Here is a 22,869-nt window from a genome sequence, read left to right on the forward strand (position 1 = left end):
ATCTCTGGTGAATGATGGACTAGAAAGAAGGTTAAAGCATTTAAGAACACTTATTAAAGTAGGTTTTGAAAAATATAAGCCTACAAAAATTTATTTAAAAATATAAAAACTCTCTGAAGCTATGTGCTTCTTAAACAATAATCACAGTGGAAGGTGAAGAATATAAAGAACTAAATGATGTTAAGATTCATATAGAGTAGCTAAGACACTGCAGCATTTACAGTGTCAATGTGACTTACTGGGAGGCCATTAGACCAAGGCAACTTGAGTTCCCAAGTTAACATATGGAAACTCAATACAGCAAGTATAAAACTGGAAACAAAACTTAAGCTTGATCAACCAGGAGCAGCAACTTCACTTCTGACTAAGGAATTTAAGCCCATTTTAACTAATCAAATAGCTTCTTAGCACTATTTGTCTTTCAAAACTTTTATTTTAAGGCAAGGGTGGAGGTGGAGAGATGGTTCAGTGGTTAAGAGCACTGACTGTGCTTCTAGAGGTCCCGAGTTCAACTTCCAGCATCCACATGGTGGCTTAGAACTATCTGTAATGAGATCCAATGCCCTCTTCTGGTGTGTCTTAAGGCAAAGGTGCTGGTATACATCTTTATGCGCAGCACTTGGGAAGCAGAGGCAGGCAGATCTCTGTGAGTTGAAGACCAGCCTGGTCTACAAAGGGAGTTTCAGGACACCTAGAGGTATACAGTGAGACACTGCCTATAGGAATGGGTTGGGGTGCATAGTCTTAAGTGTAACAATTAAGGAAAAAAGAAAAAAAATGTTTGCTTAAGTAAGATAGTCCTTTTAGGAAAGAATAACACAGCCACTCCAGATATAGCAAAAGATACGGAAGGTAATAGTTGAAATTAAAGAATTAGGAAGATAGGCGGAATATCCTCAGCAGCTCAGGCATTGCAGTGTTTAGGCCAAATGTCTTTCTTACACCCCTTTCATTCTTCACATACGAGTGGTAACCAAACCCTGCTGGCTTTGCCATCAGAATCGCATATTCAGAATTCAACCATCCCCACCTTCTTAGTCACTACTTAGGGCTGAGCCATGGCCATTTCTCAAGATGACTGCCATAAATTGGTTTTCACTGCTTTTCTGGCCTACACTACATTCGGTCTGATTGCTGCACCGTAGCCAAGATCATCCCTGGGTAAACTTGGTCAGGTCATGGTATCCCACAACAAAGCCTCTGGTATTTTATTCAGAATAGAAGCTGATATCCTTGGAATGGACTACAGGGCCCTCAAGGGTCTTGTCTGCCCTCTTTAGAGCCCTTCCTCATTGGGGACACAGAAGTCTTTGTGCTCACAGACATGCACTAAGGCAGTGACTCTCAACCTGTGGGCTGTCTCCCTTTCACAGGGGTCTCCTAAAAGCATGGGAAAACACAGATATTTATTATGATTCATAAAAGTAGCAAAAAACCATTATGAAGTAGCAACAAAAAGAATTTTCTGATGGGGGTATCACAACAACATGAGGAACTGTATTGAAGGGTCGCAGTATTAGGAAGGTTGAGAACCACTGCACTGAGGGAACTTGCAATGTTAACACAATGGTTGTTCCTTCAAGGGAGGACACACAAAGCCTGGTTTTCTCCCCGAAGCATGGAGCAGATGTGCTTTCTAGCCTGGTGGCTTTTGTGCAGTCTGGTGTAGCTGGAGACTTTCTGGCAGCAGACCTTCCTCCATAAACTTGAGGGTTTTTTTCCCCAAGTCAATCAATAGCATCTGTCTTTATGGAAGGTACTTTAGGAAGAGGTTTAATGTAGACACGTCTGATCTATATGCATTTTACTTTATTCCTCAAAGAGATTTAGGTATGCTTTGTTCTGGGTGTGGGATTGAGCTAACCACAAGGTTAGTTTTCACCAGATTGTACTGTGTTTAAATATACCTAAAATAAATCAGTCATGGTTAGACTCACTGGCTACTTCGTTGTGTTGTGCTGAACTGCCTTGTCTTCTGAGGCTTGTTTCTCAGCTGCCACTGAAAGACACCGGAATCCCTGCAACTGGCACTCAATGCATAGGACTTGTTCCTAGGAGAAGGAACATAAGAAGTTTGCTTCCTTAAATAGAAGCAGAGGATAGGAGATTGGTCCTCTTGCCCATGGAGTCACAACCCTGAGTGAGAGACTGAAATAGTGTGGATTCTTCTCAGTCCTCTGAGACAGAGCATTTTATACAGTCATTGAGATATCTGTTAAGATTCAAGGGAGCAAAAATATTTACAGTACAATTTTACTTTGTACAAATGACTGCAAAATTCAGTCCTGTTTCCTGAATAAGAAACCATTGAAGTTGACAAATGTGAAACACATAGGAGCTAATATAAAAAGGAAACATCAAAAAAACAAAACAAAAAAACAACCGGGAGTGGTGGCACACGCCTTTAATCCCAGAACTTGGGAGGCAGAGGCAGGTGGATTTCTAAGTTCGAGGCCAGCCTGGTCTACAAAGTGAGTTCCAGGACAGCCAGGGCTAAAGAAACCCTGTCTCCAAAAAGAAGAAAAAAAAAAAAAAGAGGGAAACATCACCGTGAAAACGAGGATAAAATCCCTGTCATTATTTTGCCATCTGGACTAAAGTCATGTATTGCCTATAGCACCTTCAGCAGGACTACAATGTGGAGAACCTTCTGGGCACATCCACGCAGGGAATTGTGGTTCCGTGTTTGACCCCACCACCACTGGGGTGTGCAAATGCCACCAGGCAGGCCAAGTTTGGAGTGCTAAACTGAATTTACCCTGTGCTACCATCGGGTGCTGGGATTAAGGGAAGCGCCTATACACTACCACTCAGAGGGTGGGAAAATGCATCCTAAGATGTGGGAGGCCAAAGCTGCGGTTCCCTGACTCCCAGGCATCCAGTCACAGCTTGAAACCACATAGAGAAAGCAGAAGCAGGAACAGGGGGTCATGAGCCTACATCAAAGCTGGGACCAGAGCTGAGGGGTCTCAGATGCCTGGACATCCAGATGCAGTTGGAAGTCACAGAGGAGCTGAGAACAGAGGAAGGAGGCCCACAGGCTGAGAAGAAGGGGGTGGGGGTCTTCTGCGGGAGACTTAGCCGGCAGTGTGGCTCTGTAGAGGAAGGCTATCTCCATGCTCCCCATGGCAGTTCTTGATGAAAGAGACAGTCCTTGGTCCCAAACTGTTTATTGATTGTTCATGGTGAAAAATGGGTGTGCACCACCTTCTCAGGATGGACTAGAGATTAAATACCTTTTGCAGGGAGGAATGTCTGGGAAGGGAAGCTTATTGGCTAAACCCTCAGGGGCTCTAGGGACCTCATTAGTATGGAGAACTTTGTTTTGATTTATGTGACCATAGGTCATGTACCTATGTAGGGAGTGTGGTCACATGACAGGGGCCTGGTCAGGAGCAGGTCCTCTCAGAGGTTCCCTCTCAGAGGTTCTGGGGCTTCCAACCCACTCAACCTCACCAAGTTTCCTGGCATGGTTCACTGCTCCACAGGGAACTACTGTTCCTACATTCAAGGAGACCAATTTAGACATTTGGCACTTGTTTTAAACATCCCAGATTCATAGTCATGTACAGCAAATATTCGTTCCTGTCAATCAGATTTAGAAATTCTATCCATGCTCCCTCGCTTTAAGAGACTCCAGGAAAATTAGGGACAAAATCAGCAGGTAAACAATTGGACCAATCACGACAGCTCTGAAAATGCCTGCGACGTTAAACCCCCAAAACGCAAATGTGCATCAACATGGCCCATTTGCTTTTGAGTTCTTAAGGAATTTCAGAACATCTTTTTCTGCCAATGGCATGCATGCTCCATTTACTGATATGATGTGGAAATTTTTAAGTAGGGATACTGTTGCTCCTTGGGGCTATAAGCAAATATGTAAAGCTTCCTTAATCCCAGGACAATAGTTGATGTGGAAATCAAAATATTCTGACAAATGTGATGGTCAGGCAGAAAGAACCTGCAACAATAACATCCCTTGTAATTCTTCGTGCTTCACGGAGTAGGCAACAGAGTGATGCTCTGATACAGAAGAACGGATTGGCTCAGTATCATGAGCATGGAGAACTACTCTTGATCATGGAGTAACTGGATGCTCTGGACACTTTAAAACAGAAAGCCAACGAGCTTTGGCCTGCATTTCTTGCTCTCATCAAGAAAGCAGTGCTACCGGGTGGTGGTGGCGCACGCCTTTAATCCTAGCACTTGGGAGGCAGAGGCAGATGGATTTCTGAGTTCGAGGCCAGCCTGATCTACAAAGTGAGTTCCAGGACAGGCAGGGCTACATAGATAAACCCTGTCTTAGAGAGAGAGAGAGAGAGAGAGAGAGAGAGAGAGAGAGAGAGGCAACAAAAGTAGCTCATGGGGAAGCTGCAGATATCTTGATCAGGCAGCTCGTGGTTGATAACAAAGAGGGTAGATAGTGAGAGTGACCCACAGTGATTTCTCTGCCTGGGTGTCAGCCACTCAACATATTGGCAGCTCTCATCTCATGCTGCACAAGTTATTCAAAAAAACTTTTCAAAGGAGACCTGGCTTTGAATGCAACTGTAAAGGACCTTGGAAAAGTGAATGCAAAAAAAAAAAAAAAATCTAGTAATCTGGTTCTTTGCGTTGGCCCATGATGTAAAAAGGGGAAATGTTGAGCTAAGAAATGTTCCATCAAATTTGACAAGGATGATAAGTAAGCCTTCAAACTTCCAAGGGATGCAATGGCCAGGCTCAGAAGCAAGAGAGAAAGTGACCCAGACAACAAAAAATAAACCAGATTCAAATCCATCCAATGATTTAGGAGGAACAAGACTTACTGAAGTGGGATTCAATCCCTCTGTGAATAAGATGGTTATCAGGAGGTCGATGTCCTGTACTGACCTAATACATGGACAACTCCCTTTTGAGGTTTTCTTGACCCTGGACCAGATGATTCCATTATTAGCCAAGAACAACAATCTCCACCCTGGCCAATGACTAGAGGCCCACATTTACAAGTTGCTGGAAGCCAATAGGATTCTTTAAAAAGCACCAATGTGTTAAATTGAATGGACAAAGATTCTTCTTTGGCACTGTGTAGCCCCATCTTGTCTCATCCATACATTTTGTGGAGAAGAGATATATTACAACAAATGCAAGCGGCATTTCTACAGCAACGAATGAGTCACCTGAGAATTTACTATAAGTATTACCCCGACCCCCAGATCTACAGAGCCTGCAACCCTGACCACACACCCTGTACACATACAAAACAACAGTGACAGTAATAATAAAACCATGCTTTTAAAATCCCCTATATACTGGACTAACCTCTATCTGACAATGATGTGATCTTTGTTCCTTTTCAGTTTCAATTTCCAGTTAGGTTTTTTTTTTTTTTTTTTTTCCTGCCTACATTCTTGTCATTGTGCCTATTTTTACTTTGTAACATTTTTTATTTTCATTTTTTTTATCCTTTGTGTTTTCAATTTTCCAATTAGGTTTTTTTTTCCCTGTATACATTCTTGTTGTTATGTCCATTTTTACTTTGTAATATTTTCTTTTTTCACCCTTGGTTTTAGCAGTATATTTATTTTAAGATCTATAGAAAGAATGTTTTTTTTTAAAGTTTGTCTCATTTGCAAATGAAAAGTGTAAACGCGGGAAGAAAAATGAACCAATACTGCATATCTACCACTGTGTTTAAAATGCAAATGTGTTGGAGCTGTGTCTGTGTCTGTGTGTGTGTCCATGTGTAGTTTGGAGGTAAAATGAAGTGTGCACTTATTGAGTGAAAACCTCTACCTTTGTCCCTTGTATCAACACCCAGAGAGAGAGAGAGAGATACACACAAACACACAACCCTCCCCCCCCCACACACACACTTGAGGCTGTAGCTCTGCAGAACACTTCGTGGGTTCTATGTAAATATGTGAAAACCCTGGGTTCAATACACATCACCACCAAAAACAAAACAAAACAAAACAAAAACAAAAAAAATACGAAAACAAACACAAAACAAAACAAAACAAAGGGGAGCAGCTCATACTGACCTAGTAGTGGTTCTCTGAAGGAGGAGGATGGCACCAGATGTGGTAGTACAGTGACTTAAGGGGCAGAACAGAAGGATCAAAGCAAGTTCAAGGCTAGCCTGATCCACACATATGGCAAGTCCCATCCAACCAGGGCCATAATGAGACCCTGTCTCAAAACACAGTAAGACAACAAGAGGAAAAATATTATAAAGGTAATTATCAGAACCAAAGAAGTTTGCTTACTCAAATCAAAAAGTCTCAGAGTGAGGAGCAAGAATTAAATTAACCTATAATAGGCGTCAATTTGGCAATAACTATGTAATACAATAATCCAGGACACTAGTGAGAAAAGAAATGAGATTTCATATATTGCAGGTGGGGTTATAACATGGATAAAGGACCTTGGAGAACAACTTGATGTTAAAGACAGGGGACCACCGAACCAGGACACAGTGGTTCCATTCTCAGAGTTCAGTCTTAAATGTGTCATGTTGCAGCAACATGCATGACAGAAAAACATCTGGGGATGATCTAGCTGTATTTCAGTGGACAGAAATGAAGAAATAGAGAGAGGTGGCCCAGCGGTTAAGAGCACTGACTGCTCTTCCAGAGGTCCTGAGTTCAATTCCCAGCAACCACATGGTAGCTCACAACCATCTGTAATGAAATCTGATGCCCTCTTCTGATGTGTCTGAAGACAGCTACAATGGACTTACATATAATAAATAAATAAATCTTTAAAAAAAAGGATAGAGAAAGAAATAAAGAAATAGTGTTTTTTTATAATTTAGTAACCAGCAATATTTAAATCAAAGAGGATCTGAAGCAAAAAGAAATTTGTGTTTGTTCATTTGCCTGAATGATTAGAAAGCTGGTAAAAGACTGTGGTAATTTTTACTAAATTGTCTTATATCCTTAAGTTAGTTTACATGAATTTTATGTAAAAATTTATATATTTTCTAACATGTCCTTTTTAGAAAGATTTGGTTTTAGTGTGTAGTGTGTGTGTGTGTGTGTGTGTGTGCTTACATGTATGTCTGTGTAACACTTACATGCCCGGAGCCCAAAGAGTCCAGAGAAAGTTGCTATATGCCCTAGAATTGGAGCTATAAGCAGTTGTGAGCCACCATCTAGGAGCTGGGAACTCAGCCATGGTCCTTTGCAAGAGCAGCAAGTGCTTGTAACCACTGAGCCATCTGTCCAGCCCCTTCTATTACTTCAAAAGATAACAATAATTCAAAACAGTGCAAAGGGGGGTACAGCAGGTACTCTATAATCCTCCAGTATAGAAAATGCCTGCTTGTCCTCTTAAACTAAAATTAAAAATCTTAAACTTTTCTCTCCATACACCCCCCCTCCCCAGAGGCAACTTCTGTGCGCATTTTGTTTCTTTTTTTTTCTACCTTCAGAGAAGAGCTTAATATGAACGTGCTTAGAGTGCATATATTTATATATTCATTTTGTAGCAGTTTTGTGGTGGAAAATACCTAGAATTTAACCGAAGAGAGGGGGGAAAAGTCTATTCTGCAAACTTAAAAGTGCTAGGCCTTGAAGAATATGTCAACCAACTCAGAACTCAAGACTTTGGAGAAGAGAGAACTAAGTGATTGATGGGAAGAAAGACCTTAGGCGCCATTCCAGGATGCTAGAAGAACTAGAAGGTGGTAGGGAAGCTCCAGCTAGTGGAACCCAGGTTCCCTGGCAATGGAGAACTGGACCGCGGGCTTCTTGATTCTGAGGTAGTTTTTCTCTGAGGTGATTAACTCTGACAAAGCTGTTAGGCTTTGGGGACCAAAAATTCCCTTTTAAGCTGACCCGGGAGTTCCCGGCACACGGAGGGCTTTATGAAGGAAGATTAATAAACCCGGAAGTCAATCATCCAGCCAGAGACGGTGTCCGACTCTCATTCAGAGGGAAAGGTGTTGACATCCATAGCTATGACCATTCTCTGCCCACGGTGTTCCTCTGGGGCCGTGAGAGTTTCTGGATCGTATCCTGTGGGTCACCTTCAGTTTTCCTCTTGGGAAAACAGAGTTCTAGGACTTGTTAAAGGGAACGTGGGAAGTAGAGAGGCAACAGATCTGGCAGGTGACAAGGACGGAAGTCAAGTGACATAACTCCTGGGCTTGGAGGAGAGCCACTCTACTCTGTCTTCTTCATTTTCAAGTTCACACAGAGCGCCTCAGGTCGGGTACTCAGAACAGAAGCTACTTCCGGCGGAATTCCAATCGCCCTGCTATACCCAGGCCCGCCCCTGCTCCTGCCCCCTTGACTTTGCTAGTGAAGTGTTTCAGGTCCCAAATGGGCTTCGGACTGTTCCAGTCACCACCCTCTAAAGCCCACTGGAATATCTCCTTAGCTAAAGTAAGGAGGTAGGTGTACTTTGTTCTACAGGATGGATGCGTTTCCTCCAAAACTGACAAAGAGCCAGTTCTCAGGGTGAGTGATTTCAAGAAGGCTCAGGCAACCTTGCAATGACAAGAGCAAATGAAGTAAAGAGAGAAGACATAATTTTGCCCCCACTGAGATCACACTCTGGTGGGGAATGACTACGACAACGATCATGAGACATTGCACTATTGCGGGCCCAAAATACTGAGCGTGAGATTCTGATGCTGAAAACGCTTTTGTCCAAGAGAAGAGAAAGGCTTGGTAGATTAGATGGGGCTCAGAACGGCCAAGGCAAGGGCACCGTCCCTGGGCATCAGTTGTGAGAGCCAAGGGCTTGGTTGGGTTGGACAAGCTAGAACCACATGTGGAGTGAGGGCTTTGATGAATCTAGCCTGATTGTTGATGCAATCGAAAAATGAGAATATCCCACCCTCATCCTAGATGCCCTACTGCACACAAAAGCATCCTGTCTGTTTAGAAGCTATGAAAGGGTCATTATCCCAAGACCACCCATCTTTCGTTTGGGTTAAGACAAATGATTAATTTAGCCTAGATTAAACCAAAGGTCTCGCACATGCTAGGCAAGAACTAATAACCACAGAAAGAATTTTACACACAGGGCCAGAATATGTATTTTACATAAATAAAAATATTTTACACATATGAAATGTTTGTGATTGGCTCACACTCCGTTTTTGAGCTATGTTTTTTTTATAATCAGAATCAAGTTTCATGCCTCATTGCAGTTTAAATCTTAAAAATGGTGGCTTTCGCTTTATTTGGCTGTTCATTTTCGTGGCATACCGGCTGGTGGGGGATATTTACAACCTATAGGAAGGATGACATAGACTTAAATATTGGCTGCCCTTCTATCATTTTGCTTTGAGGACACTGCAGACTGGGAGAAAGGTGGAGATTCCCACCATAGCTGTCTGGAAGGTGGGCTCCTTCCAGACATGCAAGAGAGGCATCACCTTCATCTGGCTGTTGAGGGGTGAGTATCTCAGGCCACCCCAGCTGCTTCTCCTCAGCTTCCTCTTTCCCAGCTCAACTTAGAGCTGAGCAGACCCTGAGCTTTCTAACACTCCGATTAAGCTTTCTGTCCCCCATCCCCTACTGAACATAGCTGTGCTCTTAACTGGTCTGTGGGTCACTTTGTCAGCAGTAACGAATGAGGGCCACCTTAGAGACCCTTTTGGAGGTGATGAAGTGTTCTTTCAGGGCCAGGATCATTTTAATGTCAGGAAATGAAAATGAGGCCCACGCCCAGCTGTTTTCTCTTTAGGCAACCAAAGCTCCAGGGTCTACGGGGTCAAGGATAAGATGCCAGCCCCAGCTACTCTCAAAAACTCAAAACATTTTGCAGATAAAGTAGAAATAACCACAGGAGGTGACAGGAAGCTGGAATACGAGGCCTGTGGGGCTGAGGAATCCTGTAACGCCATCTGACTCAGAAAACACTCAGGACCACTCGGGCTCAGCTCATAGGGTGGCTTTGTGTTTCTGGTATCCACATGGCTGAGAAAGAAAGCCAACATCCACCCACATCCAAATTGTCCTCTGACTTCAACATGATCACTGTGATGTGCAACACACACACACACACACACACACACACACACACACAATCAATCAATCAGTCAATATAATTAAGTGTTTAAAGAAAGAATACACCTGAGACCATCACCTGGGTGTCCATGAAGAATTGTGCAGGTGCCCAGCCAAGACAGCAAGGTGAGTGACAGAGAGACCATCTTGGTGAAGAAGCACAATTGGTACCCTCCGTGTTCATGGCTCCTGCTCCTTTGAGTTTTTCCTTTCCTTTGCCTTGAGTGCCCTGTCTCCTTTAACACCTTCTTCTCTCATCTTCCTCTGGGAGGCCTGAAGGGAACTCTGCTCTTTCCTTTTCTATCTCTCCCTATCCACCAACCTACTGGATTTCCCAAATGGCCCTTTTTTAAAGAGCAGGAAACGTTAGCCCAAAAAACCACCGTCATTGTTGACAACAGTACTTAGTTAAGGCAGAAATGTCAGGGAATAGCTGGGAAATAGAAAAGCTTGGGCCTGCAAGGTCTGTCTGAAGAAAGAGGGCAGCAAACAAAGGCAAGCCGATGGGGGAGGGCTCTGGAGACCCTGCTAGCAAGCACTGCCTGCTCTCTTCCTGCATGGGTACCTGGAATCCCATCCACACTTAGAACTGATCAGTCCTTATCCTAACCCCAACCCAATAACCTAACTCAAGGCTTCTGATCTTCCGTCTGTGTCTGGAACTGTGAGCTTGCTGCCAGGCAAGGTTGCAAAGAAAGTGTGGGGACAATTCTCTTCCAGTCTTCCCACCCTGACATTTCAATTTGGGCCTGGCAGGGAACACCTTCCCCCCACCCCCCATCAGGGGCAGAGCTGCTGTGAAGCAACAGAGGAGCCTGCTGAACCACCTCTCCCAACAGCACCCGAAGTTCCCCTAGGAGCATCTGGGATATGTCTTATCTTTTTCCTAAAGTGGCTTGTGACAGTTCTTTCCCCCTTTCTCCCATCAACTATTCACTAATAATAAATACAATCACCCGAATATAAGCGACTGTTACAGGTCCAGTTTGTGCACGCACTTCCTGTAGTCCTTGACAGCATCCCAATTTGGTAAGGACAGTCTCCAAGGACAGATAAAGAAAAGTCACTTCCTCAAAGTTCTAAACACAAAGACAGATAGATATACTTAATCCATGTCTGCCGGCTCAGCGTGTACTCCCCCAGTTCATTGCTGCTCACTGGGCAGGGGTGCAGTACCATTCACTAAGCCTGTCCTACATGGACTAAATGTACGCAAGAGACTGGAGCCCCAGACCCACCCCTTATAGGAACAAACAACCAAGGGAGACAAAAACCCCACAGGAAGCCGAGGAAAAGCTGCCTAGGGTGTAAGGAGAGAATAGATCTGTGTGATCCGGACTTTGGAACACATTTGGAAATGCTGAGCAGGGCAGTGAATTGCTTTGAGGAAAGACCCCTCCCAAGAGGCAAAGGCTAGAAATAGCGCTGTCTGAGCAAGTCCCGGTGGGCGTTCAGAAGCTGAGAGATGGGAACCCTCTTAGGGGAGGACAGAAAAGCAGTCTGTGGTTGGGAGGTGGAGACACGAGACCCTTCTGATTGTTCTGCCTGTGTGCAGGCCTGTGAGGTGTGTGTGTGCATACATATGTGAGTGCATGTGTGCGAGTGTGTGTGTGTGTATGACAAAAATGTTCTTGAACTTTCCCAAAAGTTAGTTTGGCAAACTTAAAAGTAACTACAGCCGGGTGTGGTGGCGCACGCCTTTAATCCCAGCACTTGGGAGGCAGAGGCAGGTGGATTTCTGAGTTTGAGGCCAGCCTGGTCTACAGAGTGAGTTCCAGGACAGCCAGGGCTATACAGAGAAACCCTGTCTTGAAAAAAAAAATTTAAAAAGTAACTACATAGAAAACAGTAGCCGTTAGTAGGATGAAAATTAATATTGAGAGTTAGTCAAAGGTAATTTTTGTTACAGTCACTTTGGCTTGAACAAGGTGAAAAGGGTTATAATTCGGATTTTAGAAAAATGAGTCAGGAGATGGGGGAAGTTCAGTTTTGGTGTCCCAAGAAGGCACTGGTCTCACCACTAATTCCCGTTATGATAAGAGGGTTTTCCCCTTTCTTTTAAAATCGCCGCCAGAGATAAAGAACTTTTAGGGGACCTTCCAAAGTCAGTGCTGTGTAAGAGGACAGTTTAAGAAATAAGGTTCCACCCAAGCCCTTGGCTTACCTGAACTTCCAATGCTGAGCCATAAAAGTGGTCCCCACAACCAGAAGCATGTCTCCCAGAGGCCAGGACGCATCGTGGAGCTGGAGTCCTGGAGCCAGAATGAAGGAGAGTCCCCAAGCCTGGGATGTCACATGGCCCAGCCTTCAAGCAAACATGTAACACCCACTTGGGACTTAGGAATCATTAACTGGCTCTGTGGCTTGTAAAATAAATAAATAAATAAATAAACCTTCCTATTTGTTTAACCTCTGGAGTTTTCAGTTTCCTCTTCTCAATGAAAATGAGCCAACCTTCCCACTTTTTTTTTTTTAAGCAGGGGACATTGAAACATACCGTTCTTCCTCTCTGCACCAAAGAAGATCAGGAAGTGACTTTTTCCCATTATGAAATCTCAGTGATGGCCCAAGGCAGCCTTTCATCTCCCAGTGGTTACAAAACTCTCACCGTAATGGAATTTCTGTGGACATATTTGTCCCTGGGATACTGAGCAGCTGGAGGCTGGAAAGCTCTTTCACTTTTGGATCCCTAGGGAACCTCACCCGGTGTGCAGCCAATGACACACGTATGGGTACGTTTATGGGACAGAGTAAAGGGAGATCCAATTTGCTTCTGCAAAGTACTGCTGCCTTCCACAGCCTCTCGAGGTTAGGAAGTCAAGTCCAACCCAAGAGAAGAGACATCTTGATGCCTGAGCTCACAGGTAAAGAACCAAGAGCAGGAGATGTGAGTGACGTGGGAACACTATTGATGGATGTGGTCTAGCCTGGGTTTGGAGCCAGGGAGTCTGTCCTCTCGTGCTGCCACCTCACTCCAGGGGTAGTGGAGACCACAGAATCTGATATTTTTGCAGGCTAGAGCAGGGCAGGGCCCTTCCTGGGTCAGTGTTCCTGCAACAGGAGCACACCATTACAAGGCGGAGAGCCGGAAGCAGGCAAGCATCATCTTTCGGAAGAGTAGCTTTGTGAAGGAGTGCTGTTGGCACACATGCTTTCCAGCCCTGTCCGGGAACATCCAGAGCGTACAAAGGTGATACCGGGTAGGGGGTTAGAGCTGGACAGGTTATACCAGAACAGAGCCACTGCCCTGGGTGTATCCATGGGCAGCCTAGCAATTGTGAGTACCTGGTTCAGTGACAGACTCTGTCTTGAAAGATAGTAGAAGTCAGCAGACATGGATCTCTGCCACACACATACACACACACACACACACACACACACGAAGTAAAATTTGAAATGTATGAAAATTTATGGTGAAGAATGAATCTCCTACCCACTGTTGTCTCTTCCTTCCAGTTCCAGAGTCCATAGAAAGCCACCATTTTCATTTGTTGTTTTTTTTTTATTTATTTTTATTGTAGATTCTTATGCAATAATTCCTGACCATTTTTTCCTCCCTCCACTCCCCCCAGCTCTTCCCCACATGCTCGTTCCCTGAGATCTACTCCCCATCTCTTTCCTCTTCAGAAGGCCTCTAAGAGATGACAGCCAAATGGAGCAAAGCAAGATGACAATAAGACAAAGCAAAAAGCCCTCATATCGAGGCTAGACAAAGCAACCCAAAATAAGGGAAAGAGTCTCAAGGACAGGCAAATGAGTCACAGATCCAGTGTTAGGAGTCCCACAAAAGCACCAAGCTGACGGCCATGACGTATGTATATGCAGAGGGCCTGGTGCAGATGCATGCAGGCCCCAAGCTTGGTGTTTCGCTCTTTTAAGTCCTGTTTAGTTGACTGAGTGAGTGCCAAGCCCAGCATGGCCTTGGAGGGGACAGAATAACATGGTCCCTGCCTCTGAGACAAGGCCAGCACATCTGAGCCTCTATGAATGTTGATGGCTGCCATGGGCCTAAGGCTTGTTTGTATAATAATGTACATACCTTACATTCCTCCTTTAAGGAATGTCCTCCCTGTTAACATTAATGATTCCATGATAATCTGAGAGGACAAGTCCAAAGGTGAAGGTGTGTCCATGTCTTAGCAAAATGGTAAAGGCTGGGACCTTCAGGACAGCCCTTAAGGCTGTGGAAAGGACTTTTAAAACATGAGTTCAAAATATATAATTTCTCAACTGTGCAAAATACAAGGACACAATATGAATTATGAGAGGCTTCACGAAACTAAAGGAAACACACTATGTGCTAGCTTGTCAGAATGATACAAAGGCAGGCATATACGGAGGTAGGCAGATTCCTGAGTTCAAGGTCAGTCTGGGACACAGCCAGTCCAGGCTGATGAGTGGTAGAAATGTTAATTTAAGGACAGAGTCCCACCGGGCTACCTTACCATCTGTTCTTAACCTAGGCAGGCATATCTCTGAATTGTTTTGCAATATTAAAAGAAATGTGTTCTTGCAGTTTCCTAAGAATCTTTAGGCTGGGTCACTAGATGCTGATTCATAGGGTAATTAAAAGGGAACCCAGAGTAAATCACAAGATTAATATGTAAAATAACAGAGTGGGTTTATGATCTGTAGGAGCAGCGCTACCCAGAGGATTGCCTAGAACGGCAAGAAAGAATTGCTTGGAAAACTGTTTCAAGCATAATGTGGAGAGGGAGGGGGAGCTGTCTAGAGATTTCCAGAGAAAGCAGATCAGAGAAAGAAAAAAAGCAGAACGGAGAGAAAGCAGGCTGGAAAACTGTCTCAGGCATAGCATAGGCCACCAGCTTGGACCCACGATTTGACTTCAAGTTGTTTGTTTTCGCCGCTCCCAGACACCCTTTCTCTCAGAACCCCTCCGCAAGCCTAGGCTGGTCCTTGGCAGATGAGCCAGGTTCTCCTGGTGTCCTGCATCCCTCTGACCCTATAGTCTTTCCTCACTCTCCTCCCTGGGATTCCCAGCTCTCCGGAGATCTCCAGTTGAGACTTTCTCTCTGACGAATGTCTGGCTGTATTTCTCTGCACCTGCTCCCATCTACTTCCAGAGGAAGCTTCTCTGATGGCAACTGGACAAGGCCCTGATCTATGAGTGTAGGAGAATGTCATTAGCAATCATTTCATTGTTTGTGGTTTTGTTTGGCCCATTGGGTTTGGTTCTACCCTAGGTCTCTAGGAGTTCAGTATTGTTTCTTGGCCATCTAGGCAGTATAGGGCACGGGGCTCTCATGGCGTGGTCCTCAAGTTAAACCAAACCTTGATTTGGCCACTCCCACAAGTTCTGCACCACCATTACCCCCCAAATGCAGACCAGTTCCACAACTAGAAGCCTTGCCTGGCTACAAAAGATGGCCAGTTCAGACTCTGTGTCCTCCATTACTAGGAGTCCTCACTAGGGTCCCCCTCATAGATTCTAGGGAGTTTCCACTGCACTCGGTTTCCACAACACCCCCCAAACATCCTCCAATTCTAGGTGTCTCTTCTGCATTCTCTCCCCCCAACCTGATCCCTTCCACTCTCATCCCCACCCCCACCTCCAGTCCATCTACAAAATCTATTCTATTTCCCTTTCTCGGGGAGATCCATGCTTCCCCCTAGGGCCCCCCTCTTTGCCTAACCCCCTGGATCTGTGGATTGTAGCTTGATTATCATTTATATAAGTTAATATCCACTTATAAGTGAATACATATCACATTTGTCTTTCTGGGTCTGAGTTACCTCACTCATGATGATTTTTTTTTTCTAGGCACCTATTTGCCTGCAAAGTTCATGATGTTACCTTTTAACAGCTGAGAAATACTCCATTGTGGAGTGTACCACATTTTCTTTATCTACTTTTCAGTTGAGGGACATCTAGGTTGTTTCCAGATTCTGACTATTATGAATAAAGCCACTACAAACATAGCTGTGCAAGTGTCCCTGTAGTAGGATGGATGTCCTTTTTTTTTTTTTTTTTTTTTTTTTTTTTTTTTTTTTTTTTGGTTTTTCGAGACAGGGTTTCTCTGTGTGTAGCCCTGGCTGTCCTGGCACTCACTTTGTAGACCAAGCTGGCCTCGAACTCAGAAATCCGCCTGCCTCTGCCTCCCAAGTGCTAGGATTAAAGGCGTGCGCCACCACGCCCGGCTAGGATGGATGTCCTTTGGGTATATGTCCAGGAGTGGTATAGCTGTTTCTTGAGGCAGATTGATTCCCAACTTTTTGAAGAACCACATATTGATTTCACAAATGAATGCACAAGTTTGCACTCTCACCAGCAATGGAGGAGTATTCCCTTGCTCCACATCCTCGCCAGCCATGAGCAATTATTGTGTTTTTGATCTTAGTCATCCTGGCAGGAGTAAGATAAGATCTCAGAGTGGTTTCCATCTGCATTTCCCTGTTGACTAAGGACGCTGAACGTTACCTTTTTAAGTGTTTCTTCAGTCATTTGAGATTCCTCTATTGAGGATTCTCTGTTTAGATTGATATTCCATTTTAAATTTGATTATTTGGGTTTTTTTTTAATGTTTAGTTTCTTGAGTTCTTTATATATCTTGGCTATTAGTCATCTGTTGGATGTGAAGTTGGAGAAAATCTTTTCTTATTCTGTCCTTTGCCTTACAGAAGCTTTTCATCTTGCTGAGGCCTATTTATTATTTACCTTGGTGCCTGGGCTACTGGTGGAAGTTGTCTTCCACGTCAGTGCATTCAAAGCCTTTCCCCTCTTCCTTTCCCATTGGGTTCAATGTTATCCGGCTATATGTTGAGGTCTTTGGTCCACTTGAACTTGAGTTTTGTACGGGGTGATAGGTATGGATCTGTTTGCATTCTTCTACATGCAGGCACCCAGTTGTCCAGCAACATTTGTTGAAGATGCTATCTTTTTTCCAGTGTGTATTTCTGCCTCCTTTATTAACGATCAGATGTCCATAAGTATCTCCATTTTCTTATAAGTCCTCTGGAGATAAATCTCAACCCCACTCCTGCCTTAAAAGAACACAGTTCTAACCTATGACACCCAGTGTGCATGCATGTACGTGTGTGTGCATATGTGCACGTGTGCGTGTGTGCATGTGTGTGCACGTTTATGTGTTCTTGCATGTACATGTGGTGTGAGATGATCAGCACATGTGTGGGAGTCAGATTGCAGGAGTCCGTCTCTCCTTCTGGGAAGACTAGGCTGATCCCAGGACAGGCTTCAAACTGGAAGTTAAGGAGACTAGGCCTAAGAACTGGGCAAGTCCAAGCAAGCCTAGGTAAGTCAGTTACTAATAGACAAAACCCCAGGTTCCAGCCTTAACACCCCATAGTGGTTCCAGAATGCCTAGAGACAGAGTAAGACAAAGCTCACCTGGCCCGGAACTCCAACGTGCTTTACATCAGTCCTGCAAGCTCACTGGGTTGTCTCTCCATCTTTGTAATGGGAGACCCCAGCATGCTGGACTTCTGCAGAGTAAAATATTCTTTGAGTTTATATACTATTTGAGTCCTGGGTGTCATTCAGCGAATCATGGACACTTCCACCTTACGAGACCCTGGGATCGAACTCACATCATCAGGTTTAGTGGAAGCAACTGAATCCATTGAGCCATCTCTCCAGCCCCACAAACCATTCTCTCTCTCTCTCTCTCTCTCTCTCTCTCTCTCTCAAGATTTATTTATTATATGTAAGTACACTGTGGCTGTCTTCAGACACCCCAGAGGAGGGCATCAGATCTCATTACAGATGGTTGTGAGCCACCATGTGCTTGCTGGGAATTGAACTCAGGAGCTTCGGAAGAGAAGTCAGTGCTCTTAACCACTAAGCCATCTCGCCAGCTCTCCCTCTCCCCCTAAACCTTTCAAACACTGCTTTTCAAGCTAATGGAAGTATCTTAGAGCTTCCTCATTCTTGTTTCCTGGATGCTTAGACCATATCATAAAGTTTTGGGGTCCAAACCTAAATGCACTCATCCTACAACACCTCAGGAGGCTATTTTCCCCTAGGATCCTCTCCAATTTGAGCTGAGGGTAGGACATTGAAGTCTTCACTCCTGATACTCTGTATGCCCTACATATGAGCATGTGTATAAATGTTTGTGTGTGTGTGTGTGTGTGTGTGTGCGCGCGCGCTCGAGAGTGCATGCATATATTAGTTTAGTCAGGGTTCTCTAAAGTCATGGAACTTATGGAATGTCTCTCTATATTGAGGAAATTTATTATGATGACTTACAGTCTGTAGTCCAATTCCCCAACAATGGTCAGCTACCAATGGGAAGTCCAAGAATGTAGTAGTTTCTCAGTCCCCTGAGGCTGGTTGTTTCAGCTGGATTTCTGTAGGAGTAGATTCCAAGAGTAAATGCAAGCAGCAAACCTTCCTTCTTCCAATGTCCTTCTGTAGGTTTCCAGCAGAAGGTGTGGCCCAGATTAAAGGTGTGTACCACCATGCCTGAATCTGGGGCTTATTTTGTCCCAGGCTCACCTTGAACTCAGAGATCTCCTTGCCTTACTCTCCTGGGATTAAAGGTGTGTGCTACCTTTCCTGGGCCTAAGCTTTTCATAGCCTCTTTGCCTCAAGATCACCATACTAAGATCCAGGTCAAAAACTTGTATCTTCCAGCCTCAAGATCTGGATCACAGTTGAGCCCTCCAATTCTGGATTTTAGTTCATTTCAGTTAGAGTCCAGCTGACAACCAGGAATAGCCATTCCAGCGTGGGAGCACAAAGGCACAATAAGTGAGCACAGCCAGGGACAGTTGAGCCATCTCCAACTGACCCAGTTCATCTTCCTTGCTGGTAGTTCTCAAGAGCAATTGCAACCTAGGCAGGGAACACAACAACCTGAAATGGTAGGGAATTGGCCAGATGAATCTGGACCCTATCCAGCCTTTCTACCTCTTCTTTTCCAGAAACAGGAGGATTTTCAATGCTTTAACCCACTAAGTCATGTGTCTCTTGTGTATAACACCCAGGGCTGGCTGCTCTCTGAGTCTCTGAGCTGTTGTGCAAGTGGGACACATCCAGGGGACAGCATTCCTGGGCCTTGAGGAATTGGCTAAAATACACCCTAGGCTTATGGTATCCTTGTTGGTAATAAGTTTACTTCCTATAACTTGGAGACAAGTTAGTAACAAGAATGCGGTGAAGTTGCTTCACACAAGCTAAAGTCTTATGGAGAATGAAAGCATCCTATGACATTTGTACCACACCATGTAATTTTAGAGCCCCTTCTATTTTATACCCAGGCCACTGTTGACAACTAAACCTGAGACTTGCTTATGCTAGACAAAGGCTCTGAAAATAATCTACATCCCCAGCCACAACTTTTTTTTTTTTTTTGAGACAGGGTTTCTCTGTGTAGCCCTGGCTGTCCTGGAACTCACTTTGTAGACCAGGCTGGCCTCGAACTCAGAAGTCTGCCTGCCTCTGCCTCCGAAGTGCTGGGATTAAAGGTGTGCACCACCACCACCCGGCTTCATTTTTAAAACAATATTTCCATTTCCCTCCCAAAATAGATGAAGACCCGGGCTGCATTTCTCCAGAAAAAGGTCACAGGTTGGGGTTTATGGACTAGAAAGGTGACTCCAAGGCTCTGACTATGCAGAGATTGAGAACTTGTTTGTAACTTTGGAATGAGAGTTTGGTATTGAAAAAAACTAACAATTGTGACTCTCTGCAGGCTTGTGTTTGATGATGCAAAACTGCAAGGCAGAACCAAGAAACACCCTCGGGAAAACAAAACCCTGTGGGTCCTGTGGATTGAATCAAAAGTTTCCCAAGTGGTGGAAGGAACTGGCTTGAAGTCGTATGCCTGGGGATCTCCCTGCGGCTCCCACTCCATCACCTGCCAGCAGAGAGAAGACACCAGATATGCTCTTAAAAGAGATGTCACTAACACGACACAGCACAGTTTCACATTCCTACTCTCCCCTTGAATGTGTCACCCGTCAGATACTACTGCATGCAAAACACACAGTCCACAAGGCAGGTGACGTCACTGTCTCCACTGTACGTATGTGGGAATAAAGGTGGAACCAGGTTAAATACTATTCCCCAGTCTGCACCAAGTAGCAGAGCAGAGGTTTTAATCTGAAGAGCTGACACCAGGGACCCCATTGTTACCTAGTGTGGGGGTACACAACCTCCCAGCAGCCCTGGAGGCCAAGCAACATCACCCCACCTTCCATTGGTCCTGATGATGGGAAGCCCAGAGGACGGCCCCGGGAGCAGAGGCAGCTCAAAGGCAGTTTTCTGCACAGCATCAGAGCATGTCTTCCTTAGTTCTAGATGCACGGCTAGCAGCATGTCTTCAAAGCAAGAGAAAAGCACCAGCTTTCAGGGCTCCTACATTCAAGGCTGAGGGATCCAGGAAGCCCACCTTAACCTCAAACGCTACGCCCACTGTGCTGACTCTGGCAGAAGTCTTCTGGGTGGAGGGGTTTTTGTTTGTTTGTTTTTTCTCAAGTCTGTGTTCAACAGTCACCCTTATTAGTCTCACCCTCCCAGTTCCGACCAACTCTTCCCACCCATCAGTTGGTAGTATCAACTTGAAGTTTTTATTTAAATAAGTTTGGGTGGGGTGGGCAGAGGTGTTTTGAGAGTATATAGCCTAGGCTTGGCTGAAATTCATGATGTAGTCCAGAATAATCTTACATTCACTGTGTAGTCCAGGCTAGCCTCAAAGTCTGTGTAGCCCAGGCTAGCCTCAAAGTTATAGTGATCATTCTGCTTCAGCCGAATGCTGGGATCACAGGCATGGAGTACCATGCCCAACTTAAACTTAAAATAACTGTCTCTCAGATAGAATACCTCTATAACTAACCCTGATGTGGACTGATGGGTGGGTACATTGTTAACTTCTGCTAGCATCGAACAACATAGAGAAGGCTGTGCTGGGGAATGTGGGGAACCTTTGTGGGTGGAAGCATGGTCCTCTATTAACAGATGCAAATGTCAGCCCATAGCTTCACAGATGGGAGAAACCAAAGAACTCTGTTCAAGTGCCCCATACTCCTCTCCTCTCTCTGCTCTTCAGTTGCAGCCATTCTGGCGAAGCAAGATGTGTCTGAGATGCACAAGTTGCCTGACACTTTCGGCTGTGAGAAGGAAGTTGTGGGGAGTTTGTCTTAGTTAGTCATGAGACAGACACTCAGGTCAATCCGGGACTTGTGAAGGTTATGTGAAGTGGGCAGCCTTGTGGGGTGGAGCCCTCAGCCTGAGGATCTGATGTTAATTCCACAGAGAGGACATCAGCATGATTCTCAAAACATTTCATGAGGTCAAGTAGCTGGTGACTTCTGGGAATCGGCTGAGTGTATGGAGAAACAACTACCCCCAGATCTGCTGCAAAAAGTGCCGGGCAGTGTAGGAGTAGGAAAACATTTCAGGATTAAACCCAGGTCTTACAGTCGAATCTGGGCCTAAAGCCCAGCTTGCTCTCATCTTGTGACTTTGCATAGACAACAACAGACTTCTGGCCTCACTATGTCATTTGTTTGGTTGCTGGTGATGATGGTGACAGTGGTAGTGTTGGTGGTGATGGTGAAGATGATGGTGGTGATGATGGAAGGGTACCAACTACTACTCATCTGGATGAGCTGGGTTGATAGGCTTCAGTCCTACCCTGCAGCAGTTCCAAAACTGTTAAGAAAGGAAAAATGTACGGGGTGGTGACTGTGGTTCTCCATGACTGGAGAGCATGATGCTAATTCTGCAGGTCATAGAAGGAGCTGTTCCCCTAGCAACCTCAGGCAGTAAAGAAAGCGAAAGAAGCTCCATCAGGAGAGCTCTGTCTCCCTGAGCTGCTGCACAGGAGTGCCTTCGATTTCAGCACACGTGGTCAACGGATAAAGAAGAGAGGCTCGTGCTGGGACCACACTTGCATTGACTTGCCTGGACACTGTGCATCGAATTGATCATCTTTTTCTTTGTTTTCATCCTTCCTCTCCCTCTTCCCTCTCTTTCCCTGTTTTCCCGGGTTACTGGGTCCCAGTGAGGTTTGAGGAAGGAGGGGATTTGAAAAAGAGAACTCTGAACTTCTGGGCTTTCCCAGTGTGCCTGTGGTGAAGTGAAAACTGGCAGACAAAGACAACAGGATGCTTAGGGTCTTCTCTTGTTGTCTCCGTGATTAAAGCCCTACCCCAGCTCTCCGCAGATGGTGCCTATAAACCTCCTGCACCTCCCCACAATTTAAACCTAAAGTCTGGGAATGTCAAGCCCAGACTAGAGTGACGAGACATCCCTCCCACGAACCTAGTAGACACCAGGAAACTAAAGGAGAAGTCACAGGAGTCCAAATTCTGTGGTTGTGCTGTGGTTGTGCTGTGTGTCTGTCAGGGGAAGGCAGGGTGAGTCAGGTGAGGAAGCCTCATAGGAGACTGAAGTGGCCCAGTTACCCAGTAACTGAAGTTAAGTGTAGTAGCCAGACCTTGGCTATGCAGTGTGCCTTTGAGACTGACCAGGAAGATACCCAACCACCTCACAACAGGATTCAGGACGGGCACAGAGCTGTGAATGACGGCTGTGGGTGAAACGAGGAGAGGGAGGCTAAGTTCTGGCTTCATCTCAGAGGAACTGTTCATCTGCATCTTGAGGGATGAGACAGAACTTACCAGAAGGAGAAAGAAAAGCAGCATCCAGTTATAAAGGAGGTGACACTCATTGGAAGACAACTAGAAGTTCAAAACAGTCAGCTTGCTGTTAGTAAAGGAACTGGAAGAGTTCTGGGGGATGGGACGTTACCTAGCAATAGTCACGTAGTCCAGGAGGGTCGTGATAGACAAGTACTGACAACACCACACAGCATCTCTTAAGCATGTGCGTCTTGAACTGCAGAAATCCAGCTGAGAGTGCTACAAGTCAACCAAGTGA

The 22,869-nt window shown here is 45.0% G+C and overlaps 1 protein-coding gene and 1 long non-coding RNA gene across 5 annotated transcripts in view; one reads left to right on the plus strand and one right to left on the minus strand.

Moving 5' to 3' along the window:
• Pla1a (phospholipase A1 member A) overlaps positions 1 to 12,556 on the minus strand; it is a 37,075-nt gene extending 24,519 nt beyond the window's left edge. For 2 of the 4 annotated variants that reach the window (XM_006522771.1, XM_006522774.2), the window contains exons 1-2: positions 12,502 to 12,556; positions 12,169 to 12,256 (exon numbers count right to left, since the gene is read on the minus strand). In XM_006522771.1, the coding sequence (XP_006522834.1) occupies positions 12,169 to 12,241 (73 nt within the window). In that variant the 5' untranslated portion in view covers positions 12,242 to 12,256; positions 12,502 to 12,556. Of the gene's footprint in view, positions 1 to 12,168 lie in introns of all 4 variants that reach the window. The other 2 variants (XM_006522772.1, NM_134102.4) reach the window with 2 other exon arrangements.
• A 24-nt stretch (positions 12,557 to 12,580) lies between these two features.
• Positions 12,581 to 20,048, plus strand: Gm36333. Its single transcript, XR_384843.4, has 2 exons — positions 12,581 to 12,868; positions 19,679 to 20,048. It is a non-coding gene; the product is annotated as a predicted gene, 36333 (long non-coding RNA).
• The last annotated feature ends 2,821 nt before the right edge of the window (positions 20,049 to 22,869 follow it).

The sequence above is a fragment of the Mus musculus genome, chromosome 16 (assembly GCF_000001635.26).
Source record: "Mus musculus strain C57BL/6J chromosome 16, GRCm38.p6 C57BL/6J".
Taxonomy (NCBI): Eukaryota; Metazoa; Chordata; class Mammalia; order Rodentia; family Muridae; genus Mus; species Mus musculus.